Raw genomic sequence first — 22257 nt, 5'->3', positions numbered from 1 at the left:
CGCGTTACTGGGCAGTGATTCACCAAATTTAAACTTCAAACCGAAACGAAATAAGGACAAGAATCTCGTTATAAAAACATATTGTGGATCAAAGCAAACATATATTTATCGGAGTATTACATGATAAATCTATTTGGTATTTACATAAACCCACATTAGGTTTCCATCGATGTAATCTTTAGAAAAATATTTTTGTTTTCAAACAAAATTTCCGTGCCAGCGTTTCGAGATTTACACAAGAGTTACCCCCCTTTAGATACGACGGGCACCTGTTGAGGGGCCTTTCAAGGGTTTTTCTGCATAGAGAACAAGAACAACATTTATAAATCACCAAATTACTGATTACACTTTACTTACTAGGGTGTTTTTTTAAATTATTTTAGACTTCATGTATTTTATTTTTGATATGTAACCTGAGTTTTGTGACCTTCATAAAATCGATCTTGACCATTTTGAAATCTTAAACAACTCATATCAGAAATGACGTTACTAGGGCTAGGACGAGTTCAAATTTACTACCCGGGTACCTGACCCTAACCGGGTATCCACTGTAGGTCTCAAGAGTTGGTAACACAATGTCAAATTGGGAATAGTTTAACTGTAGCCCTGGCAAAAACTGTTTAGATACATGTATGAAACAATCAAATCATGCGTACAGTGAAGTTGACTAAGGCTTTATCTTTACTCAAACATATACAAGTCAAAAGGAATGTGTGCATCGTCAGAAAGAAATGCGAACATTAGCAACATATAGTGTAACCACTCAGCTATGGTGACTATTTGTCATTTAACAATATATCACTTGATTAACCACGGGTCCGGGTAGTACTGTGGGTCCTACTCAAGACCCACCCGACCCGAGTACCCAAGTTACCCGCTCCAGCCCGAGACTTTACATAACCTAAGTTACATACATCTTCAAGGCGGGCTTTACTGCTATTTACCTGGTTCAAGTTCCCACTCGTGACTTATTTTCTTTGAACATAAACATTTTATTTAAAAAAAAATAAAATAAAAAATATACACATGCATTGCTAACATGCTTCTGAGCATGCGGAGTACAGGGTCTGACAGGGCCCAATTTGCAAATCCAAACAGGTATGGATCACGTCATGAAAACATAAAATCGCTTGCTTGTGTTATGATCTGGATGAGTCTAGCAATAAAATATTACCTCAATTAGGTCTAATTAGGCCTATATAAAAACAATGTCTCAATTACCTACGGATTTGTGCCTCTTACGACTAGCATAGTCGCCTTTTACGGCAAACATGGGTTCTGAAGACCTATTCTAAACAGGATCTTCACAGGTCCATTACGGAAGTGTTTCATACATCTAGGCCTGAACATGGACATCAAATATCATGTAGCATATGGTAAAACATTTTCTTTTCACTTGCAAAGACACCTGAAATAAAACTTATGAAAAGTAAAGATCTTCAAAACTTACTCTTCTTTTCAAGAATGAAAGAAAAGCAAACATTTTTAATCTTATACTTCTCTTTGGAAAATAAGAAAATCTTTATTGTCTTACAATAACCTGTATGGTCTTACAATCTTAAATGTTCATTATCCACTACTAAATGTGCTCATTACACAGCCGGAAAATGAAAACTAAATTTCTTCCAAGTTCTATTGGCTAGTTGAATATGGCAAATATCACGGGTTTAGATATTAAGTGGCTGCATCATACAGATGTTATGTTTAAACATAATTCATGATAAATAATTACTCCCCTTGTACTGTGTAACAGATATGTTATATGCTCATGATAAAGATAATAAAACTTATATTAGAATGATTCTGTTCAAACCAAACTGAACCATTGAGAACATGCTTATAAACACAGGTACGCTTGTTCATGAGTGTTTCAAATTTGGCAAAAATATGTACAAAAATATCTCAATTTTTTTTGTAAAATAGTGAGCGAGTGGGTGAGTATCGTTTTACGACGCTTTTAGCAATATTCCAGCAATATCATGGTGGGGGACACCAGAAATTGGTTTCACACATTGTACCCATGTCGGGAATCGAACCCGGGTCTTCTGCGTGACGACCGAACTTTTTAACCTCTAGGCTACCCGGCCGCCCTTTGTAAAATAAAAGCATCTTGTTGATTAGAAAGATATTTTTCTTCAGTAATTGTTTTAAACAGCGTCAGATTTTGAAAATACAGTGGACATATCTATTTTGAGTTTGAAATATTTTAGGCCACGCAGCTTTTATTTTTTATTTCACTGCGGAAAAGTAGCTGGTCCAAGAAATAAATTAAATATAAAAATATGTATTTTTATTATTTCTCCTGCTAGTAATATAGACCCTCGTATACAATAAACACTGTTCTATATAAATTCCATGTCTACATCACTATCAGTGATTCAAGAAGCCAGCTGCTGTTTTAACTCCTGGGCAGAATGACATGATTGAACGAACGAAGTAATGAACAATTAACAAACCTCATTGAAACAGGAAGCGGTCCAATTGACATGTGGTGTTTATATCACTTGGATGTTTGTATTTTGGCTCTTGTTTTTTTCGATCGGAGTGAAATAAATTCATTGAATTAATACACCTGTCATTTTTTCTTAATAAGGTGAAGTGAAATGGGGTTTAATGTCGCGTCCACAATTATTACACTTATATAGCGACGTGCATGCACATGTGTGTGTGTGGCTGCTTGTACTAGTCCGGACTGATGCCGATTTATAGTGCTAGCACTCAGAGATACCATGCTATAGTTTAACATTAATTCCCCACTCAGACACAGTATACTGACTCCGAGCCGACCAGTCCTTGTTTTAGCCCCTTCATGTCGAGCGTCTCTTACAAACACCAATAATAGCGAAACGTTAAAACAAGTGTACATTAGAAATTAGCCCCCCCCCCCCCCCCCCCCCAATTCCAATTTACAATTTTTAAAAGTATTACAGTTATATCGCGGCATGTCAGCTTAATGTGGAAGGAAAACCCCAAGTCATGCAGGTCTTAGACGTTTACCACTTCGGTGAAACCCACGAGCACGAGTATGGTGCTGACAAACCTAGAAACATAATCGGGGCGAACCGTGATTCGAACCCACAATCATAGGTTTCTGGCGTGCCCAAGGGACGCAACTCTGCACAGCGAATCGCGGCGCCTTAGACTAGGTCACCTGTGCCCCGTGATGAAGATGAAAACTGTGAAGAACTGTATATGTGTGAATGTATGTAGTTATCTTTGAACAACTGGAAAACAGGAAATAACATGTAAATACATCCAATAATATGTAACAAATAACATAAATCAGATATACTACAACATAAATCGTTCTTATCGTTATTAAAAATAGAGGTGACGTTATCGCCCCTCACATCGTTGGCGTTTTAGCCATATGCAGTGCCGTTTTCACCAGAGAAATCGGTGACGTTTTGCTGAGGTGCCGTTTTAGCCTGCATCCGCATAACATGAGTGAAACAGATATGTTACCATATGTAACATGCATTATCAGATAATGTAACATAAAATTTTAGATAAGGAACAATTTCTTTCAATTATCCCATTGAAATTTGGAACTATGACCGAGAATTAGAGCATTTACATTTTATGAGAAATAACCATCAACACAACTCTGGTAGATCTATCCGATCACATGATAACAAATCTGTTGACATAAATGATATTGAGAAGACCGTTACTGGTACATCCGCCTGGAGTATAACTAACCCATATCAAACATTTGCCATTTAGGTACACAAGCGCTGAGAGGTGGACAGAAAGGTCACTATTGCCTGGAGTATGCTCTTGACAATGTTCAGTTACTCAAATTGGATGCATCAGTTGGCTAACTCTGTTTTACTTCACATGTTGAGTAATGACTGAATGTAAAATTTTATTTACTTGTTTGTTTGTTGTTTATTCCAGCAATATGACGGTGGTCTGTAAATAATCCAGTCTAAACCAGACAATCCAGTGATTGACGTCATGAGCATCGATCCACACAATTGGGATATGATGACATGCATCAACCAAGTCAGCGAGCCTGATCACCCAATCCCGTTAGTCGCCTCTTACGACAAGCATAGTTGCCTTTTACGACAATTTTATTTTCTGAAACATGCATGTTCAAAATGTGATTGTTGTGTAATGATAAATGAAACCTTTTGTGGTTCACTTCTGGGAACAGTAATGGAGTGAGTGAGTGAGTATGGTTTTACGCCGCTTTTAGCAATATTCCAGCAATATCACGACGCGGGACACCAGAAAGAACGGTAATGGAAACATCAGTTAAATTAAACATCAAGAGTTTCACATGGGGGAAAACAAAAATGGTTTAAGTAATTATCCTTAATGTTCCAACTTGTGGGATTCTGTTGATGCAAATACCTGTATGCTATTCAAAACAAGGTAATGAACACCCACAATTGGAAGGCTGTGTTTCAATGCCAATCAGCCATGACAGTTTAACTGTAGTCATTTCAAGTTAATCGGGAGCTCTTTATTTTCTTTTGAGTAGTCTATCTTTAAAGTAATAGTTCTAGATAGATTATGAAGTTCAATACTGACTGGCAACATGTAGGTTTTGCTCATTTTTCCATGTAATAAAGACATTTATTTGTTACACTGAAGCACTGTTACCAAATCGTATGTTGTCATAAAGAGATATGTCTGAGGGTAGATTTGGTAAGTACTTCTTCACTGTTGTTTGTTTGTTGCCGCACTCAGCATTATTCCAGCTATATGCGTCAGTCTGTCAATAAAAGTCTGGGCCAGACAATCCAGTGATTGATATCATGAGCATCGATCCATGCAATTGGGATACAATGACATGCATCAACCAAGTAGGCGAGCCTGACCACCCGACCCCGTAACTCGCTTCTTACGACAAGCGTGGCTTGTTGAAGACTTATTCTAACCCGGATCTTCACGGGTTTACACTGTTGAAACTAGTGAGTGAGTGAGTGAGTTTGGTTTAATGCCACTTTTAACAGTATAAGAGTTATATCACAGCGTGTCATTTTAATGTGGGAGGAAAGCCCGAAGTGATGCAGGTCTCACACGGTTACCACTTCGGTGAAACCCACGAGCTAGGGGTATGGTGCGGACAAACCTAGAAACATAATCAGGGCGAACCGGGATTCGAACCCACAATCATAGGTTTCTGGCGTGCCCAAGGGACGCAACTCTGCATAGCTGTTGTAAATAACTGGATGCACAGATGCCTCGGACAAGACATTTGCTTAGTTTGCACACTAAGTGCTATGTTCCAGCTGATTTCCCAACTCCGAGTCCAAAGAAGTCTTTAATGATCCACCCCATTCATTAAGTTGAATCGTAAGACAAGCTTAGGTTCCTTGGAAAAATTCTAATCTGGAATCCTCCCAGTTTGTATTGTTACATACTGAACACAAAGTTAGGGATTGTAAATATTCTTTTGGATATTTTATGAATTTGTGTGTTCAGTCTTCCCTACCAAAAATATTCCCCCAAATATTTATGATCCCTAACTTTTTTTGTTCAGAATAGTGAGTGAGTGAGTGAGTTGGGTTTAATGCCGCTTTTAACAGTATACCAGTTATATCACGGCGTGTCAGCTTAATGTGAGAGGAAAGCCTGAAGTGATGCAGGTCTCAGACGTATACCACTTCGGTGAAACCCACGAGCACGGGTATGGTGCTGACAAACCTAGAAACATAATCGGGGCGAACCGTGATTCGAACCCACGATCATAGGTTTCTGGCGTGCCCAAGGGACGCAACTCTGCACAGCGAATCGCGGCGCCTTAGACAACTAGGCCACCCGTGCTCCCTGTTCAGTATAGATGCACACACTATTAATAACTAGTTTGCCTACACGAGGTCTTATTTACAATTGCAAGCAACCAAGTGTGGATGTACATTCTGACTTCATATCAGTAGTACTCAGCACTCCATTATTCTTCACTTGTTATTTATACATGATTACAAGATTCTTCTTTCAACTGCTGAAATAACAACCAACAAACACAAAGCCCAAACCTTTTATTACAAACTACAATATCTGATTATTTCACACTACATGTATTTATCACTCAGAATATTTTGAGTAAATCAAACTTGTTCACCTGAGTTATGACATTACAATTATATCACAATTCAACATCTATAGTGTCAAAGAAAAATGTATGATTGCAACATTGTTTAGGAAAACATCTATAGTTTTTCTGATTCTTTCATGTCATTATGTATAACTAAGCATGTAAATATAAACACTCATAATATACATAAGAACTGTAGAGGAATCCGTAAAAATAGTGGCAGTGTGATATAGCTCACCTGGGTATGTTGTCAAAAACAGCCATTAAAAAAAGTAGCTGCAGCACTGATATTCAAATATTTTCAACATAAAAACTGGACCATAAACTAATTTCTGAGGGGAAGTTTCAGAGTCATGTGTATTTTGAGTGTATTTAAGAACATGGTCAAACAACGGTCAAAATAAAAAATATTGAAAATAGAACTAAGTATGTATCTTAAGCCCATATACATATGCATATACAAAAATTCATTACATTTTTTTTAAAAATGGCTGACCCATGGACATAAATAGGTCTTTCAGTGTGGCTTTCATGGTGGCCATATTGAATTTTCTATCACTACAAAATGAATAATTATGTATCAAATTACACCCAAAAACAGAAAATATATCTTTAGTGCCCGCTACATGGTACGCATTTGTCAATGCACAGTATTCCAGCTATATGACTAAGGTCTGTAAATAATCGAGTCTGGACCAGACAATCCAGTGATGGGCATCATGAGCATCCATCCACGCAATTGGGATACGATGACATGCATAAACCACGTCAGCAAGCCCGACCACCCGATCCCGTTAGTCGCCTCTTACGACAAGCATGGGTTGCTGAAGACCTACTGTACCCCGTATCTTCACGGGTCGTGTATAGATGTACAGACACACACCACAACCATTGGGCAATAGAGCTAAAAACATATCTGACTGGCCTCATAAAAGTTCCGAATATTGACCAATGTACCACATCCGAAAATTGTTAAAATATACCAACATGTATAGAACAAATCCAAATACTGTATTCAACCTAATAAGCGCCCCACTCCACACATACATGCATCCACGTACATATTTGACTTTAGCACACAACATAAGATTTTTCTGAAGGATTGAAATGTAAATTTCCAAATGAACTTATCTTTTTTTCTTGTAACTGATATTTTATCTCTGAGTGCCTGTTAGACGTCCAGGATAGTGCCTGGGTCAAGTAAAAAAAGACATTCAGACAATTTCAGAAAACACAGGCAGAGCTCCAGATACCTTTTTTAGCAATTGAGTTTTTATTCGAAGGTTTCTATTTTAATTAGTTATTACATTTTTCATTGGGTAACCTATATTTTTTCACCCATCTACTCATCAGTCTTTTGAATTTTTCCCCATATGAGTACACAATTTGAGATTTAAAAAAAAAAAACGAAAATGTTTTACATGTATACTACTCATAAGAAGTTAAGGATCCCGATTCTTTCATATTAAAATAGTTAATCTCTCATGCCATGACAGATTAACATTACTAATATGAATGAATCGGGTGATGCTTAATTTCTTTTGAGTAGTATATATAACGGTTCTAAATATAGGCTTGATTGGAAAGTAACAACTCATAATTGTGTTTTTGAAATTATCTCCATTGTACGCATGCTGTAAAAGTTTCATTGGATATTTACGAGTGCTGTGTTTAAATGTTTCAGGTTTTCATTTAATGCACGCGTTTCTGTGCACAAGTTAATTGAAAGTAATTGGGTTTTGAAAAATTTGGAGGGGGGATGGTATTTTACGCAAATATGCAGCCTATCTGTAGCTCTGCACAGGTGATTTAATGAAATGAGTTCCTAAGAATATTGTTAATGTTAATACCAATAGTAAGATTCATAATACAGGTATAGATATTGAGGACATTGACAGAAACACTCCTTCATACTCGCATCCACTCACATTCCGTACTAACCCATAAAAAGGTTTCATATAGTGACATCAAAACATAAATTTAAGTAAGCAAGAACTATTGTACATATTATATCAAATCAAGATAACTCCAGAAGTAGACGTGGCATATCACATGAATATATCAAGTGTCATATGGTATTTGTAACAGCTATTACAGACCCCCAGTGATGTCATGCTATTGTTCTTCAGTTGGATTAAATCTCATAAACAGAGATGATGTAATGTTCCCGAGATCTTATATCCCGGAGACACTTGCTATATGTTACAATATTGCCAGGATTTTATCAATACAACCTCCGTTTAGATAGACACATATGAATGTTTCGCGAGAGAAATTTATTTTGCATTTGAACACAATGTAATGAAATGTAAAATCAAATGTTTTCTTTATAGTCCCGAAAATCGAACACGCAACCTTCGTACCTGTAGCCCAGTGAGTGTACCACTAGGTTACAGTGAGTGAGTGAGTGAGTGAGTTTGGTTTTATGCCGCTTGTAGCAATATTCCAGCAATATCACGGCGGGGGACACCACATATGGGCTTCACACATTGCACCCATGTCGGGAATCGAACCCGTGTTTTCGGCGTGACGAGCGAACGCTTTAACCACTAGGCTACCCGACCGCCCCCACTAGGTTACAGAGGCACTGATAAATCACAATGGTTTTAAGAATGTCTTTTTCAAATACCGTATGCCAGCAATAGATATTTTATGCCCATTTCCTAAGGTTCATGGAAAGTGTATTTGAAACATAAAAATGTTGATAAATGTTGTTTTAAGTTTCTTTTTTCGGTTAAAAAGTTAGCTAACACCTTCCCTTAGGTTTTTATGATATATAAAACCCTCGTTTATATGCCGGGGATGCGGGTTTTAAATATCATAAAAACCCTCGGACATGCTTTATTGTACACTGAAGTTGTTATTTAATGTGTATGAACATCTGGTCTTGCTGTCAACTACACGAAGAACTTTATATTACAACACTTGTGTATAAGAAGATAACAACAAGTATGGTTTTAAGCATGATGAGTAGAATATAAGGAATACCTGAGAAATTTCCATAATATGTTTTGAAACATGTTCTCACAATCTTCATGTACCAAATATTCCACCAACATTTGTTCATGGAAAACAAAATAAGAAGACTAGCATTTCACATCTGATAGTAAAACAATGTCTGATCCGGATTATTATACACGAGCATTCGTCAAGCATTCATGCATTTGACTATGCCTGGTAATAGTGAGTGAGTTTGGTTTACACGCCGCTTTTAACATTATTCCAGTTATTCGCGTGTCAGCTTGTTGTGGGAGAAAAGCCCGAAGTGATACAGGTCTCAGACGTTTACCACTTCGGTGAAACCCACAAGCTGGGGTATGGTGCTGACAAACCTGGAAACAGAATTGGGGCAAACCGGGATTCCAACCCACAATAAAAGGGTTTCTGGCGCGCCAAAGGGATGCAACTCTGCACAGTGAATCGCAACAACTTAGACAACTGGGCTTCCCGTGCCCTCTCTGGTTATACATTGAAGTAGTTGATACACATATCTGAAATATATGGTTGCATTCTTTGGTTATGGGACTGAGACAATGTGCCCAGTGCCAGCAGTAGGCACCCAACGCCACCATTTGGTGGCACCAGGTTCCCGTTCCATAAAGTGATCTTAGCGTTAAGATGATCACAACTCTCATACTTTAACATGGGCTAACAACAATCTCAGCGCTAAGATCACCGTGTTTGTTCCCTGCTGTAGCAGCTCACAGAGTAAGTGAGTGAACTGGGTTTAACACATCTCCCCGAGACCAGGGAGTTAACTGACTATAAAAGTCCTGTTTCCCCCCTTGCGAACTAGGTTGGAATTATGGAATTATGTTTTGGCTATCTAACATGTCTATGCATAGTCCAATCAAAATCGCATAACGAAATCGACACCTTGTTAGTAAACTGCAGGATGTGCAAAACATGTGTGCCACCAACTCGGCGTTATTTCCCAAATGTTTTCATGTTTCTAATGAAGGTGCTTACTTGATTTGATGCACTTTGCGAAGTAACACGAATATCAGATCCTCTTGACTGGGTGCTACCATTTTCTTTGAAGCAAATGCAAGTGATATGAGAGGATGAATCTGATTGGTCAATGGGAGGGACATGGAAGGGACATAACTTGAAATTTCCACTTGTGGTGCTACAATTGATCCCAGAAAGTCCAGCCTTGTTCGGGAAGATTGGAAACTAGACTTTCATAGTCAGTTAACTCCCTTGCCACGGGAAGATGGGGTTAAAGGGGCACTGATCTAACGCAATTCCCCGGGACTGGTTGTTGCCTTTGTTATTGTTTTTTCCCAGTGAGTACCCGGATGTAGAGCAGAAATCTAGACTAGCTCGCGACCTCTGTTGCGCCATTCGTAAGCGCATTAGTCACTTTTATGGATACCGGTAGTAATAAGAGCGTATGGTCACATTGATCAACAAAATGAAATACAGTTTTCGAGATAATAAGGAAATGTAGGTATCTTTGTCGGTAGCATCGGTAATGGTGACGAAGTTTTGATAAGTCACTTGCTTGGTAATTTTGCGATTTTCGTTTACACTATTTTGACTTGCAACACAAAGTAAATATTTCATCTGAGCATTGCTTTTTTTATAGTGTGTATATTTTTTTACTGTCAAAATGTGTAACATATTTATTAAACGTCTAAATATTCAGTTATTTTACAAAGTGACTGAACAACATTTCCATCTGTATTATTATGATAACGAATTCCAAACATTTTGATGTTTAATGTCATCACCGAGAGACTGAAAATGTAACATTGAAAAGTACATTTCTATGTTGTTTGGCTTCTAATCCTACATAATAATCTGTTGTGATGTTTGTAGGCCTTTTTGATCGTCTTAATCAATCTGGACAGATTTTTTAGTCAAAATGACATTTTACATTTTACACATTTTATAAATTGCCTGAGAGAATCACATTTTACAAATTGACGGTAATCTATACACGCTTACAAAGGAAATGACATGTGAAAACAACGTCTATCGCGCATTGAAGAATTTCCCAACCAAGACGTAGAGAAACAAGAACAAATCGGTTCAAATGAAGGAAAACAAAATGCAAATACCATAATTACAACTTACCAAATTTATGTGTATAAATAGGCAGCTTCCTTGTTCGAGGAATGTATCCGTGAATATCCACACAAAGGAATAATATCCCACTCATCTGCAGCTATACAAAATAACTTATTCGATGTCACGTGTTTCTGTAACTATCAAATATTCTAAAAGTTATATATCGTTTCGGGATATTATAACCAGTGTTCGTTTCTCAACTGATCACTTGGATTGTTTCAGGTGTTTCACATAGGTGTCAAGTCTCAAGGGTTGGCTGAGAAAGGCCACGTGACAACTATTTTCATTACGTCCACGGTTCCTAAAAAATCCACTGAGTTTGAGAACAATGAGCAACCAATCAACGTATTATCAGTTAACCCTTTGAACAAAGTATGTTGTTTTTACATCGGCACTTCACGCCATGATATGAGTGTATTCCCTTTGTTTTAGTAAACCTAGACATGTAAACACTCACTTTTGACATATCCACTGTGCAAGATAACAGTGATTAATCAATCAACGTATTTTCTGTTAATCCTTTGATGACTAGGAACGATCCTTTGATTTACCAAAAAAAGTAAATCAACTGATCATTCATCTCTTGCTGGGCTGCCACGTGCATATTACATAACGCACATTTCACCTCACTTCAAACCTGGATTTAGATTGAATAATTACCCCAGACACAATAAATGCCAAATGAGAACCTTTGTCAGGTAATCTAAGTGGTGCTACCACTAATTGAACCTGTAATAAATTCATTAACTGAGCATCAAGTGAATGACGACAAATACACAAGTGTAGGGTTATACGAGAAAACGTGGATGACAACAAGGGAGTAGTAATCCTATTATCGACGCAATCCGAAAACCGAAAATGCTTTCACTGCATGGTTACTTTTTTTTAGTATTAAACTATAACCATCTGGGGTATTTCCAAATGACGACTTCCGATAAGCTCCGCCGTTCTTTTTGTCTGTTTGTTTAGGCTGAAGAAATTAATTAACATGCGCCCTTTGTCAAATCTGTATAGATCACATTTAACCAATCAGTGTTTATTCAAAAATGCGTAAAACAAATATTGCCTCCAGCCTCCAAGTGTATTTAGCTGTCCTTGCAGACGGTAGCCCAGTCTCTGGTCACGCTCAGTTGCGTTGTGTATCATCCGGGTACTCACGGGGGAAAAAACAATAACAAAGGCAACAACCAGTCCGGGGAATGGCGTTAGATCAGTGCCCCTTTAACACCACATTGAGCAGTATTTCAGTCACATCATGGTATGTATGTCAGCTTGATGTGGTAGGAAGCCCAAAGTGATGCAGGTCATGGACGTTTACCACTTTGGTGAAACCAACAAAAATGTGCTGACGAACCAAAATAATAATCATGCCTTGTCTAGGATTTGAAGCCACTATCACTGAATTCTGGGACAGCTAAGGGACACAACTCTGTAGCAGCTGACACAAGTACTGACTAGACATATACTATCTGTGGTTAAGTATTAAGTCAACTGCCTCAGCTAGGTTGTCCACGACACCTGAGGGTGTCACTGTCGGGTGATGCTCATCTGATGGTCTGAAACAAGCAGGTTAGAGGTGAAGACATGAATTATCAGCTGACAAGTACGGCATACTGACTGTAGTATGTATAGATGTAAAAGACCACGAGGAAACATGACAGGGCTATCGAATTATAATGTCAGGGTCTTCATGTTATACTGACAAGGTTCTCACAGGGTTCTAACATTATAATGTCAGGGTCTTTATGTTAAACTAACAGGGTTTGTCACATAAAACTGTCAATTTTCTCACACTGTACTGACAAGGTTCTCACATTATACTGAAAGTGTTCTCACATTGTACTGAAAAGGTTCTCACAGGGTTTGTCACATAATACTGTCAATATTCTCACATTGTACTGACAAGGGTCTCACATTATACTGAAAGTGTTCTCACATTGTACCGAAAAGTTTTTCACAGGGTTTGTCACATAATACTATCCCATTGGTAGCGTTGTAGCGAGGGACCACTGTATTCTCACATTGTACTGACAAGGTTCTCACATTATACTGAAAGTGTTCTCATATTGTACTGACAAGGTTCTCACATTGTACAGACAGTGTCTTCCCATTGTATTTGACTTGGTTCTCACATCATATTGTCAGGGTTTTCAATTATAGTGAAAGGGTTCTCACATTGTATTGATATGATTCTCACATTGTACTGATGGTTCTCACATTGTACTGTCAGGATTCTCACATTTTACTGATAGGGTCCTTATAATAATGACATGATCCTCACATTGTATTTGATTTGGTTCTCACAATACACTGTTTGGGTTCTCACATTATACTGACATGGTTCTCACATAAATTTATACCATCAGGCTTCTCACATGATGTTTGATTTCATTCTCACATTATACTGTCAGGGTTACCACATTGTAGAGAGAAGATTCTTACAGGATGTGAGACAATAGTCAAAAGAACACAAGTTGTCATTTTAGAAGTGAATATGCCTTGCTTACTACTGAAAACAGAAGCATGAAACAACCACAGAGTCAGGGAAGCAATAGCTAGGTGGTACATACCTGTATTTACCTGTGCGGACCAGTACCCCTCGCATCCCACATGCCTGTGACCCCCCAACATCATTGACAACATCATCACCAACCATTACCACCTGTAAATAAACATATCATGACACGCTATATTTTCAGTGTGAGCGAAGATAAAATTGAATCTTCAAAAGTTATAAAATGTTTTCCATACATCTGTTTAGAAACAACTTTTTCAGGGTGAATGTGACATATCTAATGCTTGACACGATTCCCATCTGTGGCCACACTAACTAGCTTGCTGGATTGAATACAGTATCATAAATAACAAGCAATCTCATTAAAATCAGATCTTAGTTCTCGCTATCACTAAACAAAGATCTGAGGACATCCCATTAAGGGTCAAGTCAGAATGACCTTTCATCCAACCAATCAGAGCGTCGCTTACCAGATCATGAAAGTGACAGTCGGAATGTGTTTTCTAATCATGCAACCACGAAATATTTAACACGGGGTATTCCGAACGACAGTTACAGGTTTTATGATTATATCCATACAATCTAGGCCATCTATAAGCCATTCCAGAATGTTCTTCTTATCAGTTTTAATTCTTTTGATCGAGAATACGTCAAAATATGTTTCGAAGCATAGTCGCCAGTTTGAAACTAGTGTCGTAAAGCTCGAGAAAGCTGCCTTCTGATTGGCTAATGTCGATTTCTTGTCAGTCATTTCACTGGTCGGTCAAAATTCGTGAAAGGTCATTTTGATGTGACCCATAATGGGATGTCCTCAGATCTTTGTTTAGCGGTAGCGAGAACTAAGATCTGATTTTATTGAGATTTAAATGACAAGAAACTTAATATTTCAACATTGGTGTACTAAAAGAAAGCAATAAGTATTGTTTTAAGAAGTATATTAGTAATTCTAATCACAGTTACATCTCCTAATCATGCCAATGTATGGCAATGACACACCCACCTTGTCAGAGGGCACGCTCATGTCCTCCAAAGCAGCATTGAAGAAAGATGGTGATGGTTTGCCTACAATTTCTGCCTCAATATCACATGCATACTGAAAACAGAGTGTAAAATAACCACTTGTCAAACCAGGAATTAGTGATTGAGTGAGTGAGTGAGTGAGTGAGTTTGATTTTAAGCCACTTTTAGCAATATTCCAGTAATATCACGACAGGGGACACCAGAAATGAGCTTCACACATTGTACCCATGTCGGGAATCAAACCCGGGTTTTCTGTGTGACGAGCCAACGCTTAACCACTAGGCTACCCGACTTCCCCTCAGACCAGGAATTAAACTTCTTCAACCTCCACTACTGGAATGCAGCAATGTGCGACCCATTTACATCATTTCTCATTGCCAAACAAACAATATTAGTAATTTTCGATATGGGATTACGATACATGTACACGATGGCAGAGTTGGTGCGGTGTGTTCCAAATAAGGAATCTATTAGGAATTGAGTCAATTGACTATGGGACAGCCGGGGGGGCCCAGTCGTCTGAGGCTGTGCACAGTTGCATCCCTTGGGCATGGCAGAAACCTATGATTGTGGGTTCGAATCCTGGATCGCTCCAATTATGTTTATCGGTTTGCCAGCACCACACGTGCTCGTGGGTTTCATCAAAGTGGTTAACGTCTAAGACCTGCAGCACTTCGGACTTTCCCCAAACATTTAGTTGACATGATGTGATATAACTAGAATAATGTTCAAATGACATTAAACCAAACTCATTCACTCACTTACAGTTGTGTTGCGACAAGTCAAAATCAAAACCGTTAATAATGGGGGGGAGGGGGCACAGAGGTATGGTTACTGCAGCTATTGTTCGAGTGACTTGTGGCCATGTTCCTGCCTAAGTACTGTCACATGGGCACTGTGTCACATGACATTTAGCAAAAAATGGGCTTCGCACATTGTACCGATACAGGCAGAGTTAAAAATTAACATAAATCCCTTGTCTGAGACTTGTAAAATGAAGGATGGTCTAGTGACATTAACTTGTGGACCAACACCTTCACATCAGCTAGATTGTAACTCTACAAGCAGATCATTTATGTGAACTGGTGAAATAAATATAATAGTTTCCAACCTTGGAAGGACATGATGAGGACAATACTTTAACCCAAGGTTAGAAACTAACAGTTTTCGTCCACTAGTCCTTTTATTGATAACATATAGCAAAACCCTTAAAAAGGGCAAATTTCTACCAGTCCTTATGATACCTTTACCATTGGGCAGTTTGGCAAGGACTATAGGACTAGTGCCAATTTCTAACGCTGACTTTAACCACTACTACTTGAGTATCCGCCTTACCTCTAATGCCTTCATGTAGGCCCCAACATCCAGGACATTCTCATCCTCCTCCCTATAGTACTTCCTGAAAGTAAAATTGGTACAATGCACAACACTGTTTAGTCAAGATATATTTCCATAAAACCCCTGTTGAAAGATGCCAATCATCAAGAACAAGACAAGAATAGTTACAGAAACAGTTGAGAACATAATTAACACTTAACACGATTCTCATTAACAGAATAGAACACAAGTTTATAGTCATATATATCCAGCCATTTTTATATCAGGGCAACAAGTAACTGAGACACACTTGCAGAGGACAAATTCTGCCCAAGAACGACACAGGTAGAACACCTAGGGGGACCTATTCTGCCCAAGAACCACTCTGGTAGAACACCTAGGGGGACCTATTCTGACGCAGAATCCACAAAGGGAGACAAGCTCTCAGGAACCTATCCTGCCCCATTCCCAACAGGGAGACAAGCTTGCGAAGGACCTAGAATCCACACACTGACACACAGGGACAAGCATGGGCTAATGTGATTTATCCTTCCACAGAATCCCCACAGGGAAAATGAAGACAGAGCTACCACCCTCAAAGACACTTCTATAAACAGAGATCATACAAGCCTACAATATATTCAAACACCTTAAGAATTCTTCAAGAATGTGTTTTGTCAACAAGCTATATCATATGGTATGAGCTTATTAACCTAGCCCCTTTCCATGAAATAGTGGTAGCATTTATTATTCTTAACCTACCCGGTATCCCACAGTCAAGCATGAATACAACAACCATTGCTTAACCTACCACCTACACACACTCAAGCATGAATACAACAACCATTGCTTAACCTACCACCTACACACACTCAAGCATGAATACAACAACCATTGCTTAACCTACCAGGCTACCACATACACATGCTCAAGCATAAGAATCTTAACCTACCCCCTACCCATAATCTAGTGTAAGCATGTTACCTACCCCTACCCATAATCTAGTGTGAGCATGTTACCTACCCCCTACCCATAATCTAGTGTGAGCATGTTACCTTCCCCCTACCCATAATCTAGTGTGAGCATGTTACCTACCCCTACCCATAATCTAGTGTGAGCATGTTACCTACCCCTACCCATAATCTAGTGTGAGCATGTTACCTACCCCCTACCCATAATCTAGTGTGAGCATGTTACCTACCCCCTACCCATAATCTAGTGTGAGCATGTTACCTACCCCCTACCTATAATCTAGTGTGAGCATGTTACCTACCTCCTACCCATAATCTAGTGTGAGCATGTTACCTACCCCTACCCATAATCTAGTGTGAGCATGTTACCAACCCCCTACCCATAATCTAGTGTGAGCATGTTACCTACCTCCTACCCATAATCTAGTGTGAGCATGTTACCTACCCCCTTCCCATAATCTAGTGTGAGCATGTTACCTACCCCTACCCATAATCTAGTGTGAGCATGTAACCTACCCCCTACCTATAATCTAGTTTGAGCATGTTACCTACCCCCTACCCATAATCTAGTGTGAGCATGTTACCTACCCCCTACCCATAATCTAGTGTGAGCATGTTACCTACCCCCTACCCATAATCTAGTGTGAGCATGTTACCTACCCCTACCCATAATCTAGTGTGAGCATGTTACCTACCCCTACCCATAATCTAGTGTGAGCATGTTACCTATCCCCTACCCATAATCTAGTGTGAGCATGTTACCTACCCCTACCCATAATCTAGTGTGAGCATGTTACCTACCCCCAACCCATAATCTAGTGTGAGCATGTTACCTACCCCTACCCATAATCTAGTGTGAGCATGTTACCTACCCCCAACCCATAATCTAGTGTGAGCATGTTACCTACCCCTACCCATAATCTAGTGTGAGCATGTTACCTACCCCTACCCATAATCTAGTGTGAGCATGTTACCTACCCCTACCCATAATCTAGTGTGAGCATGTTACCTACCCCCTACCCATGGAGATGAGGACAGGTTCCCCCAGGGATATCAGCAGCTTGAAAGCTTTATTCATGTTCTCATAGGTGAAGTGGTCTGCTGCATCTCCCATGACAACACAGTTGGGGTTACTCGTGTCGATGTCCGCAAAGTTGGGTCTTGCATCTGTGAAAATACGCGACACTGGTAGCTAGATTTACAACAAACAAGGTGAGAGGGTGTTTTGGTTTTACGCCGCTTTTAGCAATATTCCAGCAATATCACAGCAGTCAACAAACAAGGGCAAAAGGTAATAGTGACAAATTGTACTACAATGTTTATAGTGAGTGAGTGAGTTTTGGTTTTAGGCCGCTTTTAGCAAAATTCCAGCAATATCAAGGCCAAGATATTTTGTGAAAAAAATGTTGCTATCAGCCATAAAGTTTTAAAGGCTCTGTACTCATTTTATATATTAATGCCTTTCTACATGTTCTTCAAAATAACCATTTATAGATCCTCTTTGCAGATATTGTCAACCACATGAAGATCCTGGGGCGGTCGGGTAGCCTAGGGGTTAAAGCGTTCGCTCGTCACGTTGAAGACTCGGGTTCGAATCCCAACATGGGTACAATGTGTGAAGCCCATTTCTGGTGTTCCCCGCGTAATACCATACTCACTCACACAGTTTTAATAAACACCTGTTTTTGTCAAGGATGCACCTATTATGGTCAATATGGTAAGCAATAACTGATATGTCACATTAACTGAAAATGATCAAGGCTGGACTACACAAACCACTGGGTGATAGTGGGAAGGGTTTACGGTCAGGGCATAGTGACAAACAATTATCTCAGGTACTCCATGGTATCTTCCACAGAAATACATCTCAAAATGAACAAAATTATTCCCCGTGAAGATCAAGGTTATAATTGGTGTTCAGCAGCCCATGCTTGTTTTAACATGCGAATAAGGAATCGGGGGGCTGATGTATGTCATCGTATCCCAAATGTGTGGATCAATGCTCAAAACATCAATCACAGACTTTTCTTGTTCAGACTGGATTATTTACAGACCGCTGTGAGATAGCTGGCCTATTAGAGCACATTTAGTCACCTAAACCAAACAATCTATCTGTGACTAATGCATGAAGCAGTGGTAGAAACTAACAGTTTTAGTCCACTAGTCCTTATAATGATAACATATAGCAACACCCTTCAAAATAGCAAATTTCTACTAGTCCTTATGATACCTTAACTATTGGGCAGTTTCGCAAGGACTACAGGACTAGTGCCAATTTCTAACGCTGATGAAGACTCACTTGGATGAACGAGGAGAAAAGGACGTAGGTGGCGCTGTTTCAACAGGCTGCAGACAGCTGGAGCTGGAGGAAACACGTCAGTCTCGGTCATGGTGAACCCATGACCCTGGAGCTTCTTCACAAGAGCTGCCTTTGTGCTGGTGGTTTCATTTGTACAAAACCTGACAGGTAGTCCTGCCCGACGCAGTCTGCATTTGGGGGGGGAAATATTTTTTCATTTAAATTTGTGACTTTTTTTAAAGATAATTGCTGATTATTAAACAGAGAAGTTTGTGCACAGGGTATCTGACGATGAGAGCATTGTCTAATCTATACCTGGTTAAAATTTGTACGTTAGGATTTCTCAGACCACAACTAAAAACAACAGAGCTACAGATAAGCAGCATATTTGCGTAAAATACTTGACAAAAATATTCAAAACCCAATTATTTTCAATTAATTTGCGTACAGAAACGCATGCATTAACTGAAAAAATCAAATGTGTAAAAACTGCAAGCGTAAATACCCAATGAAGCTTTCCCAGCATGCGTACAAAGGAGCTAATTTCCGAAACACAATTACGAGCTAATTTACTTTCCGAGTCAAGCCTTAGTATATCTGATATATTGAGAACATTATATACATCTAAAACATTATTTCAGGGCTTTTTTTTTTAATCTTAAAATGTTCACTAATTTTGGAAAAAAAACAATAGAGTGATGAATATATGTGTGAAAAAATATTGGTTACCCAAGGAAAAATGTAATAACCCCCCAATTAAAATAGAAACCCTAGAGTAAAAACCTAATTGCTCAAAAACTTATCTGGAGCTCTGAAACAATATTGTTTCCTGACACTAACAGTACTGTCAATAATGTTGAAAAATTTCAGAGATTAATCTTGGATTCCACATTTCCAAACAAAGTGCTAGGGAAGAAAAACATCACCGTATTTTGTTCAAAAATGGGACTTTCTTAAAAGTTCTTTTTATTTAGATTCAGGGGTGTTTTAATATTTGATTCAATGCAAAAATGGAAAACTGAACATTGGAGCCTCTTCTTGTTTGTTGTCCTGTTGTTAGTGAAATGCAAGTCACCTCTGCAGAGCCATTACATTAGTTATTGCCATAATAACATAACTGGGCAATTTTTTAATTCCAATATTACTGAAAATTGCTTCCGACTTGGGACCAAATAGCAGCCTCTGAGCAGTCCTTGATAAATCCCTGAATGAACAACCCATATTAACATAATGGAAACATGATCTAGCATAATCAAACATGGCCTAGGCCAAGAGGTGATGTGGCTCTTAAGAGATTAAATACTTGAAACATGAGACCGCAACTGCTCAATATTTGAGTTTATATCCACAACCCAATCAGAGTAAATAATAAACATGATAAGCAGCATTAAATTAAATCCAGTGAGATCCCCTCGTCGCACAACCCTGGTTTAGAATAAGCCATGGACCTAAATAATGATTGATTATATGGGTTATTAAGGCGACACAAATCATGACCATGGTGACATGGAGGGACATTTTTCAAAATATATCATTTTAAATTTTTAAATATTTGGAAAATATTACCATCCAATATTGTAAATTTTGTAATAAAGAGACTGTTCACCAAATAGAAGGCTTTTGTGAGCATTATTTCTGTCCATGTCGTGTAATAACGGTCATGATGAAAGGTCAACACAATTGCTCGTAAATTCCTACAAATAACAAGTATGAGTAATTATTTCTTACAGAAACACAAGTTTCTACAACAAATACCCCATTTCATATTCTTACCCATCAGAAGTTGAAATTAGTAGAGGTTTCAACGTGAAAATTGTGTATTACCGTCACTGGCCTATCAACAACATTATGGATTTACTTTTTTGCAGTGCAATACTTCATCAATGAACTTTAATCAATTGCAGATCTATATATGCTTATATAAAAAAAAAATGTTTTTTAAAAAAATAAAGAAAAATGCTAAATGTATTGTGACATAGATGAATTTTTAAAAGAAATAGTAGCAGACATGATGCATTGCAGTAAGGGACATGATGTGTCATGTCCATGCAACATCTCTAAACTGCCATTCTAAAAAAGTACTTTTTAGGTATTTGATCAACATATTTCCCATGAATAAAACCTACAGAATGACAATGGTGCATTTTCAAAATAACACAACAGTGTATAATTGCACATTGACATAGTGACAAAAAAACTTATTTAAAACAGACATGATGTAAGACCTTCATTTTCAACAATTATGCCCAATCGTCATCATGGACAATACAGATTTAAGTTTTATGTATTTTTACTTTTTCATGTTCTTCGAACTACTATTTTGAGTCAATTTCAAAATTTCAGTCACTAAATAGCATGCAGATGAAATTTGATCATGGAAACTGGACTTTTATAGTCAGTTAACGCCCTTGTTCTGGGAAGATGGGGATTATTTTCACCTTTTTGATTAAAATCTAAGCAGTAGGTTCGGGATAGGTACCACATACCAGTCTGTGCCAAAATATTTGAATCTACTTGACAAAGGTTTTAGTGTCTGGTGGTAGATTTTAGTTTGCGACTTTTATTAGCTGAGCTTATGAGACATTTTCAAGAGTGGACCTGGATTTAAGGTGAGTTTCTTGCAGTATGAGATGCACTTGGTGCAAACGGTAGCCATCTTGGAATGTGGCAGTCATCTTGGATTTTCAAGTGGCTAACGCTTTTCTCAAAATATGTACCACAAGGAATATTGATCTAAAGTTTCATGCTTATATAATCATTTGAACAATTCACCTTGATGATGATAGTTGATCTATATTTTACAATTTATCTTCCCCACTAAAACCCATAACATTGCACTGAACTTTCCCGTGCATAGAAAATACAGGTGACATACTTAACCTTACCTATTGACGGCGTCTACGGATCCCGGAATTGCATGACCCCCACCGTGCCCGCTGTTATACAGGACACCAGTAATATCCAACAACACACCGTCAACCGTCTGCTCGTACCAGGCCGCCATCAT

General features: G+C 38.5%; 1 protein-coding gene across 1 annotated transcript; it reads right to left on the bottom strand.

Moving 5' to 3' along the window:
* Positions 1 to 12355: 12355 nt before the first annotated feature.
* LOC139452764 (phospholysine phosphohistidine inorganic pyrophosphate phosphatase-like) lies at positions 12356 to 22257 on the bottom strand. The gene is made up of 7 exons (XM_071234374.1): positions 22136 to 22257; positions 19251 to 19438; positions 17965 to 18118; positions 15999 to 16062; positions 14644 to 14736; positions 13699 to 13790; positions 12356 to 12684 (listed from the first exon to the last, which is right to left on the bottom strand). The coding sequence occupies exons 1-7, from the start codon at positions 22255 to 22257 to the stop codon at positions 12594 to 12596; spliced, it is 804 nt and encodes a 267-aa protein (XP_071090475.1). The 3' UTR covers positions 12356 to 12593.

The sequence above is a fragment of the Haliotis cracherodii genome, unplaced genomic scaffold (genome assembly GCF_022045235.1).
Source record: "Haliotis cracherodii isolate W230 unplaced genomic scaffold, xgHalCrac1.p SCAF_9, whole genome shotgun sequence".
NCBI lineage: Eukaryota > Metazoa > Mollusca > Gastropoda > Lepetellida > Haliotidae > Haliotis > Haliotis cracherodii.
This window is presented reverse-complemented; position numbering and strand designations above follow the sequence as displayed.